General features: G+C 54.6%; 2 protein-coding genes across 8 annotated transcripts in view; both read left to right on the top strand.

Annotated features, from left to right (window-relative positions):
• AKT2 (AKT serine/threonine kinase 2) overlaps positions 1-11,732 on the top strand; it is a 44,290-nt gene extending 32,558 nt beyond the window's left edge. For 6 of the 7 annotated variants that reach the window (XM_079117019.1, XM_079117020.1, XM_079117021.1 and 3 more), the window contains 10 exons: positions 2,968-3,121; positions 3,559-3,690; positions 4,487-4,552; positions 5,490-5,558; positions 6,309-6,431; positions 7,735-7,863; positions 8,024-8,238; positions 8,729-8,816; positions 8,911-9,013; positions 9,956-11,732. In XM_079117019.1, coding sequence (XP_078973145.1) covers positions 2,968-3,121; positions 3,559-3,690; positions 4,487-4,552; positions 5,490-5,558; positions 6,309-6,431; positions 7,735-7,863; positions 8,024-8,238; positions 8,729-8,816; positions 8,911-9,013; positions 9,956-10,035 — 1,159 coding nt within the window. In that variant the 3' untranslated portion in view covers positions 10,036-11,732. The remainder of the gene's footprint in view (positions 1-2,967; positions 3,122-3,558; positions 3,691-4,486; positions 4,553-5,489; positions 5,559-6,308; positions 6,432-7,734; positions 7,864-8,023; positions 8,239-8,728; positions 8,817-8,910; positions 9,014-9,955) is intronic. The other variant, XM_079117018.1, reaches the window with a different exon arrangement.
• A 4,191-nt stretch (positions 11,733-15,923) lies between these two features.
• Positions 15,924-20,068, top strand: CCNP (cyclin P; the record flags this gene model as incomplete). The annotated part of the gene is made up of 7 exons (XM_079118691.1): positions 15,924-16,013; positions 16,543-16,731; positions 18,242-18,331; positions 18,413-18,568; positions 19,083-19,241; positions 19,326-19,477; positions 19,886-20,068. 7 exons carry the CDS (start codon positions 15,924-15,926, stop codon positions 20,049-20,051), a joined length of 1,002 nt encoding a protein of 333 aa, XP_078974817.1. The 3' UTR covers positions 20,052-20,068.
• Positions 20,069-21,348: the final 1,280 nt, after the last annotated feature.

The raw sequence follows: 21,348 nt of genomic DNA, 5'->3' as shown, positions 1-21,348 counted from the left end.
CTGGGCCTCATGCAGGAAGCAAGGCTGGAGCTTTCCTCAGCTCTCTCAAGTCTGATGCTTACCCCTGGCACAGGGAAAGTGGAGACTAGGGAAGAATGGGTTGCCTGGCACTGAGTCCCAGCTCTGCCATCTCCAGCTGTGTGACCTCCACAGGCGATCTACCTCTCTGAGCCTCTGTCTCTGTCAGAACCCTTCCTTCCCTTGCTCTCGAGGTTGTGGCGGTGGAGCTGCCCATTCACTGCTGTTACTTTCCTAGTCGTGACTCTTGACCAGGGAGAGGGTTGGTTTCTTTAGGACCTCTCCTTTTGGGGGGTAGAAGGTACTTAAGCCCCAGCTTTGGGTGGAAGCTCCCCTCTGCCCCAGACACTGTGTTGAAACCCTTGAGGAGTGCCCTGGATAGAGGCCCTTGCTTTTTCTCTGGAATTCTGAGTGCTGCAAGCTTGTAACCTCAGTCCAGTTGGAACGTGGCTAGTCAGCCGTGGGGAGGGCCCGGCTACCCTGACCCGCTCCTTTGTCCTCCCTGGTGAACGGGGTAGGTGTGGGCCTACCCGTTGCCTTCACGCCTTCCATGAGGCAAGTGCTTTCTGGACCAGGCCTTGGGCGTGGTGCTTTCCAGGTGGCAGCCGCAGTGCACAGAAGAGGGGAGCAGGCTGGATGTCCATGCAGCAGGGCTGCTAGGCTCAGCTGCTTCTGGGCTGCTGGTTCTCTCCATCCCTCTCGTTGTCAAAAAGGCGATATCACACCGTGTGTCTAAATCTGTAGCCGGCTTTTTTCACAATCTCAAAATTTCTCTCCATGAGGTCGTGTGTCTGAGTTATATTCGTCATATCTTTTAGGAGATCTGTGATTTTCTTTTGCAGTCTGGGGTTGAACCCAGGGTGCTGTACCACTGAGCTACCTTCCCAGCCCTTTTAATACTTTGTTTTGAGACAGGGTCTCACTGAGTTGCTGAGGCTGACCTTGAACTTGTGATCCTCCTGCCTCAGCCTCTTGAGTCACTGGAATTACCACTGTGTTTGCTGGTGTGCTTTTTTCTTTTTCCATCTATCATTTTACACTCAGTCAATATTTTAAAATTTCTAAGAGGACAGCTATGATTGATAAGGCATATCAGGGGATGTGTTCCTACTCTCCCCTCTTTTTGAAAATAGGAAAATTAATATAGGGATTGGGTTTTATGCTGTGATTTGTTCCAAAGGGAACATGGGTGAAAACCAGTTGAGAAACATTGGCTGGAAGTGCTGGGTCAGGGAGGGAAGAGGCCAGCCTGCTCTGTCTGGGGTGCAGTGCCTTCCTGTGCATAGGCCCTGGGGCCACTCAGACTTTGACTGCCCAAATACCTACTGAGCACCTGTACAGGCCCTGGGGCACACCACATTCGGAGCTTCTCAAGGGACCAGCATATATGAGTTATGGGGACCCTAGACTTTGCTTGGGTGGGAAGGGGCCATGTGCCAACACTTGACACTTGTGTATCTGCTTCAGAACATGATATGATGAATACTTACATCTGTCTTCCAAAGCGTCTCCAGAGGGAAGCCAGTTTGAGAAGGCAGAGCCTCCTGTGCACTAATGGGGACCTCTGAGCTCAGTTCCTGCTTGGTTCAGCAAACCACAGATCTGGGCAAGAACTTTCTTGCCCATTGGTCCTGGGAGGGCCCCAGGTCTGGTGTGAGTCCAGCTACCAGGCTTGGAGCAGCTGCCATGTTTTTCTTGCATTTGATTTTTCAATCTGTGCCTCAGTTTCCTACTTTGTAATAGGGGAGGGAGGGTGGTGAATAGCAGTGAGTGTTTATAACACCAAAAAATAGCAGTGCCCCGGAGGTGAAGATAGGCTGCCACTGTGGGACACTGTGTTCCAGCTGTGTCCAGACATGGGGAGTGCATTGTCAGGCTGACAGGCATGGAAGTGGCCGGGCTCCGTGCTGTGGGACAGAGGCTGGTGGAGGGCAGCTAGAGGACGCACGTGCTCTGCCGCTCTCGGTTTCTGGCAGCTTCCTACCAGTGCTGGCTGCACGCACCACGGCTTCTTTCAGCCTTCGGGATTTGGGAGGTTGCCTGCTTACTCTCGGAATTGTCTCATTCTTAGTGAGCATTTTCTATTTTCTGCTGGTCACGTGGCTATTTTCTAGACACAAGCAAAACACAGAGAGGCTCAAAATATGTTAGGTTGAACCTCCAGAAAATGCTGTGTGGTAGGTCAGAAATGGGAGATATAGACAATTTAGTGTCACTCAGCCTAATATTTTTTTTCTTTTTGGTCTGTGGTCATTTCCACTAATTAGACAAAGAACAGTTTGTAAGTATCAAAAGGAAGTTCGCTCCCAAAAACTAAATCATGAGTGACAAAGCCGATGTATCGTTTTCAACCAGGGTCAGGTCCCTTCTGCGGGGACGCACTTCTTGCCCACCGCCTTCTCTTCCACATTCCTCTGTCCCTGTCCTGTAGCCCTCACACCCTGCTTCAGCAGACTGTCCCTCCAGGGAGCTCTTCAGGCCAGCTCTTCTTGAGAGAGCTGGAGCTGCTTTGATGCCTGAATGCTTCCTTTACTCTTGGTATCACTTCACAAATCATCAGTGACTTGTAAACTTGTGCTATTCATGTGTTCTGGAGGAGCTCGGGAACACAGGCCTCCCTCATTCAGGGTTCAGGGTGGTAGCTCCTTTTCAAGGGGCCCACTTTGATCATTTCACAGTGCTGCCTGGCTGCACTGGGCCCCCAGACCAGGCCACTCCTGGGCAGTGGGTGATCCCTCTCTTATTCCACTCTTGCCCTCTCCTGCCTGCTGTAGTCAGAGGTCTGAAGTTTCAGTCAGGTCCCATCAGCTCCACCTGGCTCAGACAGACCTCTCCAGAGCCTCCAAAGAGGTGTGCTTGTCTGCTCCCCCATTGGAGAAGGCGTGGCTGGGCCGGGAGGCAGCCCTCTGCTCTCCCAGTTCCAAGGTCCAGGACTCTGTCCCCACACAGGGAGGAGTGGATGCGGGCCATCCAAATGGTCGCCAACAGCCTCAAGCAGCGGGGCCCAGGCGAGGACCCCATGGACTGCAAGTGTGGTTCCCCCAGTGACTCTTCCACAGCCGAGGAGATGGAAGTGGCAGTCAGCAAGGCACGGGCCAAAGTGGTACGTGCTGGGGCAGCGGCCTGGGGCGGGGCTGTGCTGACCCTGCCTCCCTTGGTTTCCATATAAATGTGCAGGGTCTGGTGGAGAGGCTTCACAGACGCTGTGCAGACGGGTGGTTCCAAGTTGTGGATGCCACAGGGCTGCTCTGTGCCACAGGGTGAGGGGCAGCTCTGAACGGAGCTGCCATGGCCTCTTCCTTGGAGGTCGTGAAGGCTGAGCGGCCCCATTCTGAGCTCCAGGCCCTGCCCAGTGTAGCCTGTGCCGGGGAAGGCCTGGCTGCAGCCTCCTCAGAACAGAGTTGCTGCCCAGAGCTCCCTTCCTGCTCCTGCACAGGCCCTTGGGCAGCGGTGTCTTTGGTTTCCCTCTTTCCTTCTTAAAATTGCCTTCCGTGGCCGATTGCCAGGCCCTGATCGCCCCTGCTCTCTCCCTCCCCGCAGACCATGAATGACTTCGACTATCTCAAACTCCTCGGCAAGGGCACTTTTGGCAAAGTCATCCTTGTGCGGGAGAAGGCCACTGGCCGCTACTACGCCATGAAGATCCTGCGGAAGGAGGTCATCATTGCCAAGGTGGATCCTTGGGACGGCCGTGCACTGGCTTCCTTGGGGTGTCAGAAGACAAAATAACAGCTCATTTAGTTTGAGATTTTATGGGCTTCAGTCATGATTTGCTACTTCAGGCCGTCTGCATTCTGGGAAAAAAGGGAGAATTCCCACTGGGCAGTGGCAGAGTGTTGTAAGGCAGGAACAGGGAAACAGAACAGCTAAAACAAAGCTGACCGGTTAACATCAAGTCACCTCCTATTTCCTTCTGAGGAGGTTAAAGCAAAGAGGACTTTCTTTTCATGTTGATTCAGATAGACAGGAATCTCTTGTTTTTAGGGAAAATGGTCTGTTTTGGAATGTCTTAACATTCCATGTGATCATTTGACATTTGGTATGAGTGACTCTACTGGAGCCTAGTGCAGGAGCTCAGTCCAAAGCATCGGCCTACTGTGTGAGCGTGCATGCGTGTGTCTGTGTGTGTGTGTGTGTGTGTGTGTGTGTGTGTGTGTGTGAGAGAGAGAGAGAGAGAGAGAGAGAGAGAGAGAGAGAGAGAGAGAGAGAGGGAGACACACACACTGAGGGTCAAGCCCAGCCTTTGTAAAATCCCAGCCCCCAGCCCCATCAGTTGTTCTTGTCTTTCTGTAAGCTGCTGTCTGACCTTGTCTGGGTCCTGTTATTTAATTAATTGGCTATGTTCTGCTCCTGTCATTCTATCTGCTTTGATGGCAAAGAATGGAATTGGTTGTCACCCAGGTGTGACTCCTCCAGGCTGCAGGACGGGTGCCATGGTCACAGCTGCTTACCCACTCTCTGTCTGCAGGATGAAGTCGCCCACACAGTCACCGAGAGCCGGGTCCTCCAGAACACCAGGCACCCCTTCCTCACTGTGAGTCGCACTCCCCTTCTCAGAGGGCAGGGGTCGGGGAGGCGCCTGCCTGCCCATTGGGCAGAGTTCAGGGAGAGCCCAAACCCGCCACTGCAGCGCATGGCCTTGGTGTGCTCCCCAGAGTACCTGAATGCAGACCCTGGGCAGAGACTTCCTTAGAGATGGCGGGTTCACAGTGCAGGACAGCCCTGGGATGGCACAGAGCTGTCTGTGGATGGGCAGAACCACCTGTCTGGTCCAAATGGAAAGGTTTTGGGTTTTGATTTTGATTTTAAGATATCATGGAAGCAGATGTGTTCCTATTGCATTGCCTGTCTCCTTGGGCCAAGTGGATCCTCTTTGGGGCAGGTGTCTTAGGACTGCAGTCTCCATCAAGGCCAGTGGCCATCAGTTAAGTGGACTAGGTGGAGGATGGCTTCTGTGCCATTTCTTTAGCTTAGTGGTCCAGGTATCCTATTAAGCTGCAGTGTTGTCCGTACAAGATCTCAGGAGGTGCCTCAGTGCAGATTGCAGAACTGTGGGGTTGTTTTGAGCAGAGGGGAAGCCCAGGTGATCTGAGGAACCCTCTGGAGGGCTCTTTACATACAGCTTGGGAGCTGTTAGCTGGCTGACAGCTTGTTCACCCTGTCTTCGGATTTGGCTTCAGAGTTATTGCCGTGCCTAGCCCCCGGTGTGCATCCTGTGAGTGTGTGTGTGTGTGCGTGTGTGCACGCTGTGCTGGGGTGAGGCTATTAACATGTTTATTGTTAAAACGAGAGCAGAAGCCAAGCTCTGCTGCTCAGAACACAATGCCTGGGGTTTGAACTTACATGCTTAATAGCAGCCCCACACCCTGGGGCGGGTGTGATAGGCAGAATGAATTGCTCTCTCCTCTGGGCTAGGCAGAGCCTGTTCCCTCCCGTCTGACCCTAGTGGCCCTTGTGCCCTCTTCCTGCAGGCGCTGAAGTACGCCTTCCAGACCCACGACCGCCTGTGCTTTGTGATGGAGTACGCCAATGGGGGCGAGGTGAGCCGCTGGCCTTGCTTTGTGGGTGTCTCCTTCCAGAGTGTTGGGGGAGGCAGAGAAGATCTGGGTCAGATGGAAGGGACAGAAGGAGGCTTCCTGAGTGTCACTGGGTTCTGCCCCTCACCCCCCACCCTGCTCCTTTGAGGCAGGTGGGGAACTGAGACTCAGAGAGGTTAAGTGGCTTGTCCAGGTTCACACAGCTGTTGGGGGAGTTGTCAGGGCAGGATCCTAACCCAGGTGCAGAGGGGTGTGGAGAGGCTGTGGACACTCAGCTGACAGTGTGAGGAAGGATGCTCTTATGGGAGGGTGAAGACGCGTCAGCCTCTGAGCCCGTGTCCTCCCTGTGCGGGCAGATCCAGCCACTCCCGTTGCCGAGTGGCTCAGACTGGCTCTTGACCCCGCTCCTCCTCCTCTCACCCTCTGTGCACACGTGACTCACCAGGCTGCAGTCACCTCTGTGTGACTTGGTCTTGCTCAGCAAGTGCTGTCACTGGCTTGTGCTATGCCTTCCCCCTTGTCTCCCTGCCATCACCTGTCCCCTTATCTTCCTGTGGGCACCTGCTAACTGTCCCTTATTCTTCATCCTATGCTTGGTTTTTCCCTTTGTGTGAGCTCTTGTCTCACCATCCCTCACTTGGTGCCTCTTGATGTCACCTGCCTGTTCAGGGAGCAGGGGTCACTGTCATAGGGCGGGGTGCCAGGCCATCCTCCCTCCTTAGGCTGGGGTCTGACCTTCCTCCACCCCGGCAGCTGTTCTTCCACTTGTCCCGGGAGCGAGTCTTCACAGAGGATCGGGCACGGTTTTATGGTGCGGAGATTGTCTCAGCTCTCGAGTACTTGCACTCAAGGGACGTGGTATACCGTGACATCAAGGTGAGCAGGTGGCCGGGAGTGAGGGGGTGCCAGCACGTGGGTCAGGCTAGCCCCTGACCTGCACAAAGGTCTCACACCAGGAGGTCAGCCCAGTTGGTCCTGCCGTGAAGGCCTTTCACAGTCGCTGTGAATACTCCAAGGCTGCAGGTGGGGTGTCCGTTCAAACTCTCCACCAAAGCTGAACACTAGCCACCTGCTCTGCTGTGTGCACAACAGAAACAGGGACATCGTTTCCCACAGAAAACGTGTGCATGCTCAAGGCAGCACTGTCACAGCCCAAAATGCCTCTGCCGTAGAGTGGGGCGCTGCATCGTGGTGTCTCCACGCAGCAGGATTGCAGTAGCAGAGAGTACTCCAGCTGGCGTTGGAGGGAGGCCAGAACAGGTGACACATCTGGCACTGCTCCCAGGTGCATATGTAGGTGTCAGAACTAGTAAGGAAAGGCCGAGGTGATTCAGTGGCAGATGTGCACCAGGCCCCAAGTTCCATACCCAGCTCCACAAAAGAAATAAAAACTGTAGAGAAAAGTAAGGAAGTTAAGGTTACTTCTCACTGGGCATGGTAGCACATGCCTGTACTCCCAGCAACTTGGGAGGTTGAGGCAGGAGAGAGGAGTGTGAATTCAAAGCCAGTCTCAGCAATTTAATGAGGCCTTAAGTAACTTAGCAAGACCCTGTCTCAAAATAAAATATAAAAAGGGCTGGGGATGTGGCTCAGTGGTTAAGCACCCCTGGGCTCAATCCCCAGTACCAAAAAAAATAAGTTCCTTCTCACTGTGGCTGTTTGTGGGGAGGGATGGGGGATAGTTAATAACTGGGAAGGGGCACATTAGGCTTCCAGAGGGCTGCCGATGTTATTTCTTGACCTCATAGTTTACACAAAGGCTCTACTACCTTGTCCATTTGTGGTTTTGTTTCTTTTGTAGTGTGTGTTTCATAATTAAAAGAAAAAATGGTTAATAAAAAATAGAAGAAAGATAGTGCCATTAGTGCCAATTGGATCTTAATTAACTAAAGCCCACAGTCGGGGCAGGAGCTGGGGCAGGATCTGGCTCCTTCACATCCCTGGGGTGGCCAAGGTGAAGGGAGGTGTTGGGCCTGGCATCCCTCTGCGCCTCAGAGTGAGGGTATAGCCCTAAGGCCTGCTTGTGGCCGTGCACTGGGCTTGTCCTGGTCCTGGGGAGTGGGTGCTGAGGAGCTGCTGGCTCAATAGTTACCACTCCAGGCCATGGTCCCGTGGTGGGGAAGGCTGGTGGCGGGCGCCCTGGGAGAATGTGCCCGTGATCTATTGACTTTTCCTGCAGCTGGAAAACCTCATGCTGGATAAAGATGGCCACATCAAGATCACCGACTTTGGCCTTTGCAAAGAGGGCATCAGTGACGGGGCCACCATGAAAACCTTCTGTGGGACCCCGGAGTACCTGGCGCCTGAGGTGTCTGGAGCTGGGGGCCCAGGAACATGTAGGCCCAGGGTGGAGGGCCCCAGGACCCGTGCGCCCTCCTGGCTCAGACACTGAGGGCAGAACTGATTCCTCCGTCCCCTGCCCGGCCCCTGGACTGTGGCTTGGCTGCTTATTGCCCCTCCCTCCTCAGGTGCTGGAGGACAATGACTACGGCCGGGCTGTGGACTGGTGGGGGCTGGGCGTGGTCATGTACGAGATGATGTGCGGCCGCCTACCCTTCTACAACCAGGACCATGAGCGCCTCTTTGAGCTCATCCTCATGGAGGAGATCCGCTTCCCACGCACACTTGGTCCCGAGGCCAAATCCCTGCTGGCTGGGCTGCTGAAAAAGGACCCTAAGCAGAGGTGAGGGCTGGCGTCTGTCCACCCAGCCCAGTGCCCTTTGCTGTGGGCCTGCAGTGTGTGTTGTCCCCTGTGCAGCCTATGGTGGCCCACAGCTACCTCTCAGAGGGCTTCCCCATGGCCAGGCCCATGCTTGGCCCTCTCTGCCCTTATGTGATATGTGGGAATTCCGAGGACTGGGCAGTCTTGTGCCCAGCCTAGGACCATCGCGTTGTCTGTGGCCAAGCCAGGATGTGGGTTGGCTCTGACAAGCCTTCCCGTCACCTCCTTTGCTGGACTTAGTGAGGCAGGCTGTGAGACCACCTGGTCCAGGTTGCCATGAGCACCCCTCCCTGAGCCTTGGTGTCCTCCTCTGTGTGGCTGGGACAGAATCGAGAAGGGCTGTGTGTGGCCTTGCTGCAGGCTCAGGTCTGCCTGCACTGAAGCCCATCTCCCAGACCTGGCTGCTCTGGGAGATGGGCACTGATGGCCACTGATGGCCGTCTCTGCCCAGGCTCGGTGGGGGGCCCAGCGATGCCAAGGAGGTGATGGAGCACAGGTTCTTCCTCAGCATCAACTGGCAGGACGTGGTACAAAAGAAGGTGAGTGCCCGCCCTGCTGCCAGGAGCCAGTCCTGGGCGCCTGGGCCAAAGCCTGTCCTCAGGGTCCCTGAATCTGGGCTATTTTCTTCCATAGCTCCTGCCACCCTTCAAGCCTCAGGTCACTTCTGAGGTTGACACAAGGTACTTCGATGATGAGTTCACCGCCCAGTCCATCACAATCACACCCCCGGACCGCTGTGAGTGTCTGGGGCCCCCTTGGCTGCTGCGCCTGCTGGGTGGAGGAGAGGTGGGGTCTGCCACTGGGCAGTTTGCCCTAACACCTGCTTGCGAGACCTTTTGCTACTGGGTCCTTTTTGACTTAGTGACCAGGAGCCATTGGTTACAGCATGGTCCCGAGCTGCAGGGGAGAGTGCTGGGCAGGAGACGGCTGGGGTCTTCGGGCTAGATTAGGTCAGTGACTCCTGAGTGCTTTGTGTTCTTGCTCCAGCACCACACAGCAGTGAGCTCGGCAGCCCGGGGCCCTGCTGTCAGAGAGCTCTCAGTCCAGGTTTGTGACAGCCCAGAGCAGTCAGCCTGGTGTGGGCACCCAGGGACTGGGGCATTTGGAGGAAATGCCTCACCTGGCCTGTGCTTTCCTGGCAAAAGAGTGGCATGTGGGTAGCAGCAGTGGAGAGAGCTTTGCACAGTCAAGGGGACAGGCTGCAGTCTGGGTAGCTGGGGGCCCAGCAGAGAGGCAGGAGGGCACGAGTGGGAGCATCCTGGGGAACACCAGGCGCCGAGGACCTTCCCATGGGGGCCATGGGAGGGGAGGGTTCTGTGCAGAGGGGACAGGACTGCCTCAGGGCTTTAGGAAGTCCCCTGGCTCAGGTGGAGGGTAGATTGGAGCAGGCCAGGGCAGGGGACTGGACCTGAGGGGTCTGGACCAGACCCTGGTGGTGGCATGGGGAGAGAATGAGAGGAGGACACTTGGGAGGACACAGGGTCAGGGTTATGGGCCCGTGGAAGTTTCTCGTACAAGACTACCCAGGGCCTGGCCTGGGGCAGGGACCATGGCTGCTGGGGCTCATTCTGTGGCCCCATTGCAGTCCTTCCTGTAGGTGGGTCCCCAGGGAGTCTGTGGGTGCCCCAGGCTCTCTGCAGGCCAGTCATCCCAAGCGCACTTCCTCCTGACCCCACAGATGACAGCCTGGGCTCTCTGGAGCTGGACCAGCGGACGCACTTCCCCCAGTTCTCCTACTCAGCCAGCATCCGGGAGTGAGCGGCCTATTGCCACCACGGGATCCTTGCGTGGCCACCATCCACCACCTGAGTGGCTTTTTAAAAAAACTTTTACCTTTTCGGTTTGTGTCCCCATCCCCCACTCCCTCAGCCCCATTTCCAGTTCCTCCTTCAGTCCTGCCCCCAATTCACCTCAGTGATCCCTGCAGCCTTGGCTTCCAACCTCCCTTTTGTGTGGGGGGACTGTCCACCTTCCACTGCAGTGTGGGCTGTTGGGAGGACAGAGAGATTCAGGGTTTTAATCAACGCAGGCCCCAGTGAGGGTGAAGCCTGGATCCCCGGCTCCTGCCTGAGCTTCTGGCCAGGGCACTACGCAGGCAGCCTGGCTCCCTGCTGCTTCTGGATGACGCTGCCTCTGGTGGGACGGCCGCCTAGCGGACAGCACCCCGGGCCCCTCCAAGCCTGTCGTCTAGGCCCCAGGGGTCTGGCGAGAGGAGGTCTACCTGCCACCACCCCTTTGGGGTCAGAAAAGCAATAATGTCCAGGGACAGGTGGGATCGGGCCGGGGCTCCTTGTGAGTGGAGCCAGAGCCCTCCATCATGGGGAACCAGGAGAGCGTCACTGCCTTCTGGCCCTTCCTCTCCCTTCCCTCCCCAAGGTGTTCTGCTGACTCTCTGGGTGAGACAGAAAGAACAATCGGGGGCCAGCCTGCCTGCCCCCAAACCCCGTGCCTTACCAGGGCTTCCTTCCAGCTGGCCTTACCTCCCACTGGACCCTGGGTCTGGCCCCAGCCCCTTTGGAGGATGGGGGCCAGGATCACCCCCTCCTTTCTACAGAGGGGGCAGAGGGGCGCCAGCCTCGGCTGTTACACATCTCACCGAGACAGTATTGGGCCCTGTGGACTTGGGGCGGGAAGGAGCAGGGGAGGCGTCTCTGGTACGTACTGGGGTTGGGGACCTCTAAGCAGGGAGGCTACCTCACCCCTTCCCATCTCCAGGGCCCCATATTCTGCAGCCTTAAGGTGAATGTGATCAAGAGGACGTGTCAGTGCTGTAAGCACACCTGTGTGTGCTTTGGACTGCCCCCGGGCGTCCCTGAGCTCTGGGATGCAGGTGTGCGTTACTGTGTGTATGTGTGTGTGTGGGGGGGTGTTTGTGCACATGCGCACGCAGTGTGTCTGGCCCTCAAGTGTGTGTGGCGTGTGTGCGCTCGGGGCCCATGTGGCCCAGCGCTTCATCCTGGGGGGAGCGGGTTCCTGGGATCCACTTGCTTCCCTGCCCACGTCCACGCTCTCCCTCTGCCCCCAACATCTCTGGGTGTTTGGAATTTATTTTTTGTGGTTTTGACCTCCCCATCCCACCTCCCTTACCGGGCGGGTCATAAAAAGGCATTGTGGGGTGGGGTGGGGATGGTGGGGGTCTTCCCTTTCTGTGTGTGTGTGATGTGTATCTGACAGCTCTCCCATCCCCACTGGCCTGTCCTGTCCTTTGTATTTGTATGGTACAAGCAATAAAGACACCCATTTCAGACCAGGGCCTGCCTGCACTTCGCCAGCCGCCAGCCCCAGCCTCACCTTGCTTATGCAGTCTGGCCCCTGGACGCTGTCCACCTCCTGCTCCACTGCCATTTGGGGTCCCCATCAAGCAGATGAGGGAGCAGGTGGCAGTGGGGACGAGCCCAGGCTGGAGGGGAAGCTGCAGAGAAGGTGCCCCAGGGGGGCATGTCATGAAGAGACCGTTCCCGGCCAGAGGAAGGGGACAGAGGGTAGGGCCTGGGAGGTGAGGGGCACTAGACGAGGCAGGAGTGTGTGGTGTCTCCACCTTGGGACAGGCTGATTGATTCCACGTGGTCTTTGAGCCTGGGAAAGGGACACTGTGCCACAGCACCTCAGCTCATTTACATTAAATTGGGAGGCTTGGGGCCCCCCAAATTCCAGGGCAGAATCTGCGTATTGATGGCATTTGTGTGACCACCATCTGGGAGCCGTGGAGCACCTGGTTAGTGTCCTGCAGCTCTGGGAGTCCCTTCAACCACCAGAGCCCTTTATCCTGTCTGGGGCCGGACATGCCTTCCGTCTCCAGCTTGAGTCACTGATCCTGGTGGGCTGGGCCAGGCTGCTCCCTCTCCCAACCCTGGTGCAGCTGAATGCATCTTAGATTTTGCCAGGGATGGGGCTTCACACGGAGGCTTTGTGATTTTAAGTGAGCCTCATGGGAAAGTCAGGTCCCGTTCACAGATCTTCACCAGTGGCGCAGCCTATAGTCCCAGGGATTGAGGGGGCGGAGGCAGGAGGACTATGAGTTTAAAGCCAGCCTGGGCAGCTCAGCAAGACCCTGTCTCAAAATAAAATTTTAGAAAGGGATGGTATGTGGCTCATAGGCAGAGCTGGTTCTCTTGGCAGACTCTCCCAAGGCGCTACATCCCCGCCCCCTGGCGTTGGCTTTCCTGACTGTGTGGACCTCATAGTCTTCTTAATTACTTAAGTATGTCACAGTGGTATTAAGACAGTTGAACCCTATAAAGAAAAGCCTTTCCTGCTCCCTGCAGTCCCGCCAAGGCCAGGTAAGTGCAGTCCTGCAGGCGCGGTGCTGATCCGCCGCGTGCGTGCGTCCTGTCTCCCTCGGGCTTCTGCGTGCACCCCTGCTCCTCCAGCAGCCACTGCCAGCCAGCTGTGTCCCTTAGCTGGAACACCCATACATCACTGGTGCTTCTTAGTTTAAGGATGAAAAGTTTCAATAAATTTTGCCAATTAAAATTTAAGTAGATCAATCCATCTTTTGCAACGTCCATTTTAAACAAGTTGTGTGTGTGTGTGCGCGCGTGCGCATGTGCATTAAATAAAACAGAAAAGTATAAGGAAGAAAGTGACAATCATCCCATGTCCTGGAGTTTGGAGTACGGACCACTCTTTGCAGATGGATGCAGGGACATAAAAGGGCACAGCCCTTTCCTTCCGGCTGCCACAGTGGCTCTGGCCACGTCTGACCACACCGTGCCCCCACTCCTACCAAGATGCATACGTATGTGGCACATGGGGTGATGGGGTAAGAGTGAGGTTCCCTTTAATCCACTAGCCCACCATTTGCAGAACTCCTGGTGCACATCACTGTCAACAATTTCCAGTTGCTCCAAAGGTTCTGTGGGGCAGATGCATCCCGAGGGATCCTCCCTCCTCTAATGATAGGAACTTGTCTGGCTTTCAGGTTGGGGTTTTTTTGTTTTTTGTTTTTCCTGCTACCAATGGTGCTGCAATAAAGGTTACAATATATCTTCACTGCGTTTGTATTTTACTATCTGGTCTACATTCCTGGATTTGAACGAGTCGCATATCTTTCCGAAAGGGGATCGTGGCCAGGCACAGTAGTGGGCACCTGTACTTCTGCTAAGTCGGAGCCCGAGGAGGAGGATTGTAAGTAAGAAGCCAGCCTGGCAACTGAATGAGACTGTCAAAAAATAAGCAAGATAAGTAACTCAGTGGTAGAGTGCCTCTGGGTTCAATTTCCAGTACTCCAAATATTTTTCACCTACTTAACATTTTGAAATAATAACAGACTTGTAGGAAACTTTCAAAAAATGGTACAGTGATTTAAGGGCTAAGGCAGGAAATGCATGAGACTAGAGTATCTTGTACTGAACAGGGAGGACCCGCTGGGCTTCCCAAAACATTAACTGCATCACATAAAAATAAAGGCATGTGTCCATCTACAACTTAAAAAAAAAAATTTAAAACTGTCAAGGTCCTTAAAAACAAAGTCTAAGAAACTGGTAGAGTCAGGAGAAGCCTAAGCATCAACTGGAAGTAGTTCCCTGGATGTGATAGGAAAAAAAAGGCATTAGGGAAAAAGGTCAAGAAGACCAAATGACCAAATAAAGCATAGATTCAGTTAATGACATCAGTGTCTTCGTTAATTGTGACAGATGTGCCACTAAGATGTTAATAATGGGGAAACTGGGTGTGGGGATGACGGGGACTGCTATCTTCACTGCTTTCTGTATGTCTCTAACATCTTACGTAGATGTATAAAATAGCCAGGCACAGTGGCACTTGCCTGTAATCCCAGTGCCTTGGGAAACTGAGGTGGAAGGACCTAAAATTGGAGGTTAGCTGGGGCAAAATTAGACCCTGCCTCAAAAATGGGCAAGGGGCTGGAGATATAGCTCAGTGGTAGAGTGCCCACCTGTTCAATCCCCAGCACTGAACAGAAAAAAAAAAAAAAAAAAAAAAAGTACATCCGTCACCCATCTTTCTTGAGAAGTAGCACTTTTTTTTTTTTTTTTGGTACCCGGGATTGAACCCAGGGGTGCTTAACCACTGAGCCACATCCCCAGCCCTATTTTGTATTTTATTTAGAAACAGGGTCTCACTGAGTTACTTAGGGCCTCACTAAGTTGCTGAGGCTGCCTTTGAACTCTTGATCCTCCTGCCTCAGCCTCCCGAGTTGCTGGGACTACAGGCAAGTCAAGGCACTTTCTTGACAAAAATTGCATTGCATCTTACTACATTTATTGGGCCTTCTCTCTTCCGGCTGTTCATTTATGTTCATTCTCTTATGTGCCCTTGAAGGTCCAGTCATCGAGGTCAACAAGTTAATGTTGCCACAAAGCTCTTGTCAATAGACCTTAATCAAATTTTACTAATAGTCACATATAATGTCTGCATAATTTTAAAAAAGCCCTGGGCTGGGGAGATAGCTCAGCTCGTAGAGTGCTTGCCTATCAAGCACAAGGCCCTGGGTTCAATCCCCAGCACTGCAAAAATAAATAAATAAAAAGCCCTGGCTAATGGCTCCTCCCAGGCTGCGTTGTCAGGTTGGGGCCTCACAGGTTGGCTACTCACTCTGCAGACTATTCTCATTCAGAGCTTATTGCCTGATGTTTCCCCATGGTTAATCTGGAGCAGAATTTCCAGAAATGACATGCCCTCCTGGGAGCACCCTATGAGGAGGCACAGGATGACAGTTCATCCTTGAACTGGTGATAACTGATTCCTTGGTTAGGGTAGTATCTCTCACCATCTAGGGGTCTCTTCACCATCTAGGGGACATAAAGAGGCCCGGGCTTTTCAAGTAGAGGTAGGGGAACAGAAGGAAATGAGAGAAGCAGCAATGGACCAAAGGTTCTCACTGGAAGTGTGACTGGAAGTCACTGGTCCAATGTCCAAGTCTTCCTCCTGTTCAGTTTTCCCAGGTTGTTGATTTGGTGTCTGAAACTAGCAAGCTGTTTCCTGCCTTGGGACCTTTGCTCATGCTGTTCCCAGCTCTTGGAATATTCTCCCCTCTCCTTACAGTCTGGATCTTTCTCCTCCTCCATGTTTTAGCTCCATTGTCCCACCTCAGAAGGGTGCTCCTGGGCCCTGTCTAAATTATGTCCAGCCTGTTCACTCATTCATTCAACAAATATTTACTGAGCACCTACTATGTGCCAGGCCCCGTTTTAAGAACTGGGGATAATGGCAATGGGGGGATGGCAGACAAGAAGCCCTTGCCATCAGGGGGTTCGTGAACATAGGTTGCTTGGAACTCAGTAAGCGCTAAGGGTGAGGATAAGTGCAGAGAATGGGGATGGGTAGTGCTTGGAATGGCACTTTCCATGGAGGTGACATCTAAGAAAAGACCTTAAAGGAAGTTTGGAAGGGAAACAGTCTGAGGGAAGAGCATTTCTTGGGAGGGAACAGCCAATGCAAAGGTCTGGGGTATGAGGAAGAGCCAGAGGCCAGTGTAGGCGAGGGGAGTGTGGGGAGGACCGGGTGAGCGGGTTGGGCAGACGGGCCGGGGCTTAAGTGTGCGGATGGAAGCAGACAGCATAGGCGGGCTGGGCTTTCACGTGAGGGAGATGGGAGCCCTGGTGCAGCTCTGAACAGAGGCAGGTGTGCTTTGGCTTAGGCATGCACAGGATCCCTCCGGCTTCATGTGGGGAACAGTGTGGAGCATGGACTCGGGGAGAGCAGCCCGGACGCCCCCACACCAGTCCACACTGATTGCTGTGGACCTGTCCCTATCGCCCGCTGGGCAGGAGACTGTGCTTCCGGAAGGCAGGACCCACAGGCAATTTAATCACGGAAGCCCCGCGCACAGAGCCCTTCCTTAAGTGTTTGTTAAATGATTTCCAGCCCCCACGTCTTCAGCTCTTACTGTGTCCGGCTCTGCGCTGATCACTCAAGCAGTATAACGACGTCCTTGGGACAACCCTGTTGGCTGAGTTTTGAAACCATTCGTGTGTTATGGTTGAGGAACGCAAGACTAAAGTCGGCGGCCAGACGAGCATTTGTCTCTGGCAGCCTGACCTTAGGCATCTGGCGGAGGCAGAGCCCGCCTACCGAGCATTCGCCTCTTGGCATTTGCACCTGCCCAGGTAAAGGGAGCCCACTGCGCATGCGCCCGGACTAATTCAAAGCGCCTGGCGCGGGGCCGGTCCCCCGGCTGGAAGCGTCTGCTCTGCTGTGCGCGCTGCCTCAGCCTGGAGGATGCAGGTGAGAGGCAGGAGCCTGGGCCCAGCTCCCGGCTAGGCCTCCCTCCAGGGACTGACCCCCGGACCCTCTTCCTTTCAGGGTCCCAATGCCTCCCTTGATTCAGAGCTTCGGGGCGCCCCAGTCCCCGACGGCGTCGCCGCCGGTACGAGGATCCCCCGGGGGCCCCCGGAGAGGCTGTGCGCGCCGCCGGGGCTGGAGGAGGCCCTGAGCTCGCTGGGGCTGGCGGGGGAACGTGAGTATGCCGGGGACATCTTCGCCGAAGTCATGGTGAGCGGGCGACCCTGGAGGGCAGCCGGGGCGCGGGTTAGATGCGCAGTACCTGGCGGGCTCTCCTGACACGTGCGCGACAAGGATTTCCAAATCCCGCCGCGCCAGCCTCGCCCGCCCTCACCGTGGCTTCCCAGCACTGGTCCCCAACCCCTCAAGTGCCAGGCGGTTCTCTTTTCCCCTCGCAGTTACCGAATGCCCTTTCCCGCTATCCTCTGGCTGTCTGCAGCCTTTGCTGTGACAGCCATGGTCGCTTGTGTTGGTGCCACACCTGTATTCGGCTCACGAATACTGAACTTTCGTTAACGCGTTTTCGAGCATGTCCTAGGCACTGGAGCTGCTGTGGTGAGCAACCCGGTCTGTCCCCATTCTGGGGGACGGACAAGCAAATGCACTTCCTAATTTCAGAGGGCCACAAAGCCAACACACAGGTCACGGCAGTCGTCAGACTCCAGGAGATGGACCAACATCCGCCAGCACCTCTCCGGGGCCAGGTCCTGGGCTAGAAACTGAGATACACCTGTGACCGGAACACAGGGCTCAGCCCCCGCGGAGGCTGAATGCTGTGTTTCCCGAATTCTTGGGTTGAAACCGCTTCTCCAGTAGAAAGGTGTAAGGGGGAAGTAGGAAGCAGTCTTTGGGAGTCTCATGAATGGGATGGTATTCCTATAAAAGAGGCCGGTGGTGGCACAAGCCTCTAATCCCAGAAACTCCGGAGGCTGAGGCAGGAGGATCACAAGTTTAAGGTCAGCCTGGGCAACTTAACAGACCCTGTCTCAAAAACGGTTGGGGGTGTCACTCAGCGCCTTTGTGGTGCTGGTGGCCTAGCAGGGCCAGCAGATAAAACACACCCGGAAGCAATGGATTCTTTAGTGTGCATACTAAAGAAAAAAGATGAGGGATGGGATGGAGGGAAGGAATATTGAGAAAGGGAAATTTTAGCAGAGACTTGACTGAGAAAGTAATGCAGAGAGTCAGGGAAAGACAATGACAGGTAGAGGCAATGGTAAGTACCAAGGTCCTGGGGTAGGAATAAGCTTGGTGTAGTCTGAGCCAAGAGAAGGCTGATGTGGCTGAAATGTGGGTTGTGACGGAAGAGGTGACAATGATTGGAGGCAGGATCTGAGAGTCTGAACGGAAGTAGGATTTTCTCTTAATAGTCTGGACTTACTTGGTCGGATCTGTCTTTGGATGGACACGTCTGCGTGCTCTGAGGGGGATGGATTTGAGGGTTGGTGGTCATGAGTGGAATTTGAAAATGTAACATGGGGAGATGCCCAGGAAGCTGTGTGGCCAGCGGGGCTACACAGTGAAGAGGTGGGTGGGGGGTATCTAGAGTGAGGTCCAGGGTTCCAGATGGGGTTGTGGAAGAGGTGCAGTTAGAGAGGTGGTTTGGGTGTGGCACTCTTGCCACATCCAGCTTTGCAGGAGGCTGCTGCACTCTGGGCTGGAACTCAGGTGTGCCAGAAGCACAGGTGTGGAGAATGGGGCCGTTCTTGCCCATCCCCAGGTGTGCCACACGCTGCCCCAGAGAGCCCTGCCCCGCACCGTTACTCCGGAGATGCGTGCGCTAGTGGTGGACTGGCTGGTCCAGGTGCACGTACGTAGGTAGTGGGGAGGGTGCGGGGCTGGTTCCCTGTTACTACCTGAGACCCTGGTGGTCACCTGTGCCCTTCCCCAGGAGTACCTGGCCCTGGCGGGGGACACGCTTTACCTGGCGGTGCACCTGCTCGATTCCTACCTGCGTGCCGGCAGAGTGCGTCTACACCGCCTGCAGCTGCTGGGCATGGCCTGCCTGTTCCTGGCATGCAAAATGGAAGAGTGTGTGCTCCCCGAGGTACTTCTGGGGTTGGGCTCTGGAGGATGCAACCCTTGCTGTAGTCACTGATTAAATGCCTACTGTGCACCAAACTCTTCGTGTGCTGCTGGAATCCTAACGAATCTGTGTAAGGTAGGGGCTGCTAATGTGCCCCTTTAACAGGGGAGGAAACTGAAAGTAGAGAGGAAGACATTTGCCTGAAGTTAAACAGTTGAATTAGTGAATACACTAATTATAGTCCCTCTCGAGTAGTTAACATGCAGAAACTCAATGCTTCGTTATGAAGTAGGAGTATTATCTCAGTTTTATGGGTGAAGAAGAAAGGGAGGCAGAGAACTTAATGGATGTGCCATGTCACATAGTGAATAAATAAAAGGTGGATCGAACCTGGTCATTGACTCTGAAGCCCGTGCTAACCACGATTTCCCGACACAGTCAGGAAACCGAGGTCTGGAACTTGGGCTGAACCGACCCCCAGCACTCCAGAGCTGGGAGTCCAAGGCTACCTCACATCTTTCCCTGCCATCCTCAGCCTGCCTCCCTCTGCCTGCTGAGTGCCGGCTCCTTCTCAAGGGCCGAGCTGCTCCGCGCAGAGCGCCGCATCCTGAGCCGCTTGGATTTCCGACTGCACCATCCTGGCCCGTTGCTGTGCCTGGAGCTGCTCACTGCGCTGGCGGGCAGCGGCCCCCAGGTGCATACGGGTAAAGGCGTGGCCTGCTTGCGGGAGGGGCGTGGCAAGCGTGGCGGGGTGTAGCCTGAGGTTCACTTCTGGCAGGTGATGCTGCTCGCCACCTACTTCCTGGAGCTGTCCTTGCTGGAGGCTGAGGCTGCAGGATGGGAGCCTGGTCGTCGCGCAGCTGCGGCTCTGAGCCTGGCGCATCGCATGCTCGACGGGGCGGGCTCCAGGCCCAAGCCGATGCTTTACAGGTATGGCCTAGGCAGAGGGCCTGTGACAGCTCTCCACCGTTTCAAGGAGCCTCCCTTCTCGGTCCCCGTCTTTACTGTGTCAGAGAATGAGAGACAATTTGGGACGGTTCGCAACAGACTAGATTTTTCTGGGTGTGGGAGAGAAGGCGGTGTCTACCGCCCCGAAGGATCCCATTTGCCGTTCTCTGGCGATGCGAGAGAACGGGGGTTTGTGCAGGCCGGGGACCCTTCAGTTTGCCTCATGGTGGAAAGTGGGGTCTCCCGCATCCAGTCCCCCAGTCATGACCTCGGGAGGCCCCTGAACCGCCCCCAGGGCCGTGTCAAGTCTTTTCAGCTTGAAACCTTCGGCCCAACGCTAGGTTGTCTCCGCCTCTTCTCTGCCTCTTTCTCCTCCTCTCCCCGCTGCAGCTCCGTGGAGCTGGACCCCCTCGAGCGGTGCATGGTCCGCGCCTCTCTCCGGGGCCCCGCTCCAGGCCGCGCCGCGGTCTTCCTCAAGTACGCGAGGCCCCAGCGCCAGGGCACCAGCCTCGCCGCCGCACGCCTGCTCCGGCGTCCCCAGCCTGGGCCTCCCTGAGCGCCGTGACCCACCCAGAAAAATACCGAAAACTCTCATTGTGTGTTCGTCTCCCGCCCCAATAAAAGAGTCCTTTTTATTCTGAGCGCTCTCGGTTCTCGTTGATCCCTTTCTGCCCTCCTCTCGCTTCTGATTGGTCGCTGCCAGGGCTCTCGTCCCTCTGATTGGATATTCTTACCAAGTCCTTGAGAGTTGAAGACAGGTAAGATGCAAATTCTCAACTCCTCCGCCAGGGGGCCCTGGAGGACGTCACTCGGCGCCACTCGGGGTAAAACTGGGAGCCTCAGGGTTGGGAAGAAATTGCAATACAGGAACTGGGGAGAACTGGGAATGCCCGCCCCAGTCACGAAGAATTTTACCTCCATGACGTCCGCTATTCCGATTTTACTCAAGTGAATCTAAAAGTCTGCAATTCCGCAAACATCTCTGCCTTATATTCTCAACAAACTCCGTAATTTTTATTTTTATTTTTTTAAACCTGGGATTGAACCTAGAAGCTCTTATCCACTGAGCTGCATCCCCAGCCCTTTTTATTTTATTTTATTTTATTTTATTTTATTTTGAGACGGAGTCTCACTAAGTTGCTTAGGGCCTCACTAAATCGCTGAGGATGATTTTGAACTTATGATCTTCCTGTCTCGGCCTCCTGAGAAGCTGGGATTACAGATGGTCGTCACCACATCTGACATAACTTAATATTTTTTAATGGTTGTACAAGCCCCACACATCACATATGCTGGCCTGTGAAGGTCATCAGTTCGTTAGAGTCCTTGAGGGAAGAGATCAATAACAGTTTGATTGGCTTAACCCCTAAAGTGCCAATGTCAATACTTACAGCAGCATCCTCACAGTGCTGTGGCATGTGAGTTAATGTATATGAAAGCTTTAGGACAAGGCTGGCACTGAGTAGGAGTAACAGTGTTTGCATTGTATCCTACTAGGACTGGGAATAGGGTGCAGCTGTCTCCCACTTACCACAGTGCCCTAGCATGTAGCCAGTTAGTAGGTCAGAAAACATATATCAATGGGTTTCCATGTTTTTCACTTTTAAAAAACAACATATATCCCCCATCCGCAAGGTGCAGAAAGGTTAGTGTAATGTTTGGGATTCATACTCAGGAATTTTAGGTTCCTAACCAAACCTGAGTTTGGAGGTGCAGACAGGAAAATGCCTGCCTGGGGTGTTCAAGGTTGGACCCCAGGGATGTGGGGAGACTTTTTCAGTAAAAGAAATTTACAGCAAGTTACAATAAGATACAGGCAGATGCTGCCATTGGGGTGGGAGGTAGTGATTTCA

The sequence above is a fragment of the Sciurus vulgaris genome (assembly GCF_902686455.1).
Source record: "Sciurus vulgaris genome assembly, chromosome: 17".
In the NCBI taxonomy this organism is placed as follows: domain Eukaryota; kingdom Metazoa; phylum Chordata; class Mammalia; order Rodentia; family Sciuridae; genus Sciurus; species Sciurus vulgaris.
This window is presented reverse-complemented; position numbering and strand designations above follow the sequence as displayed.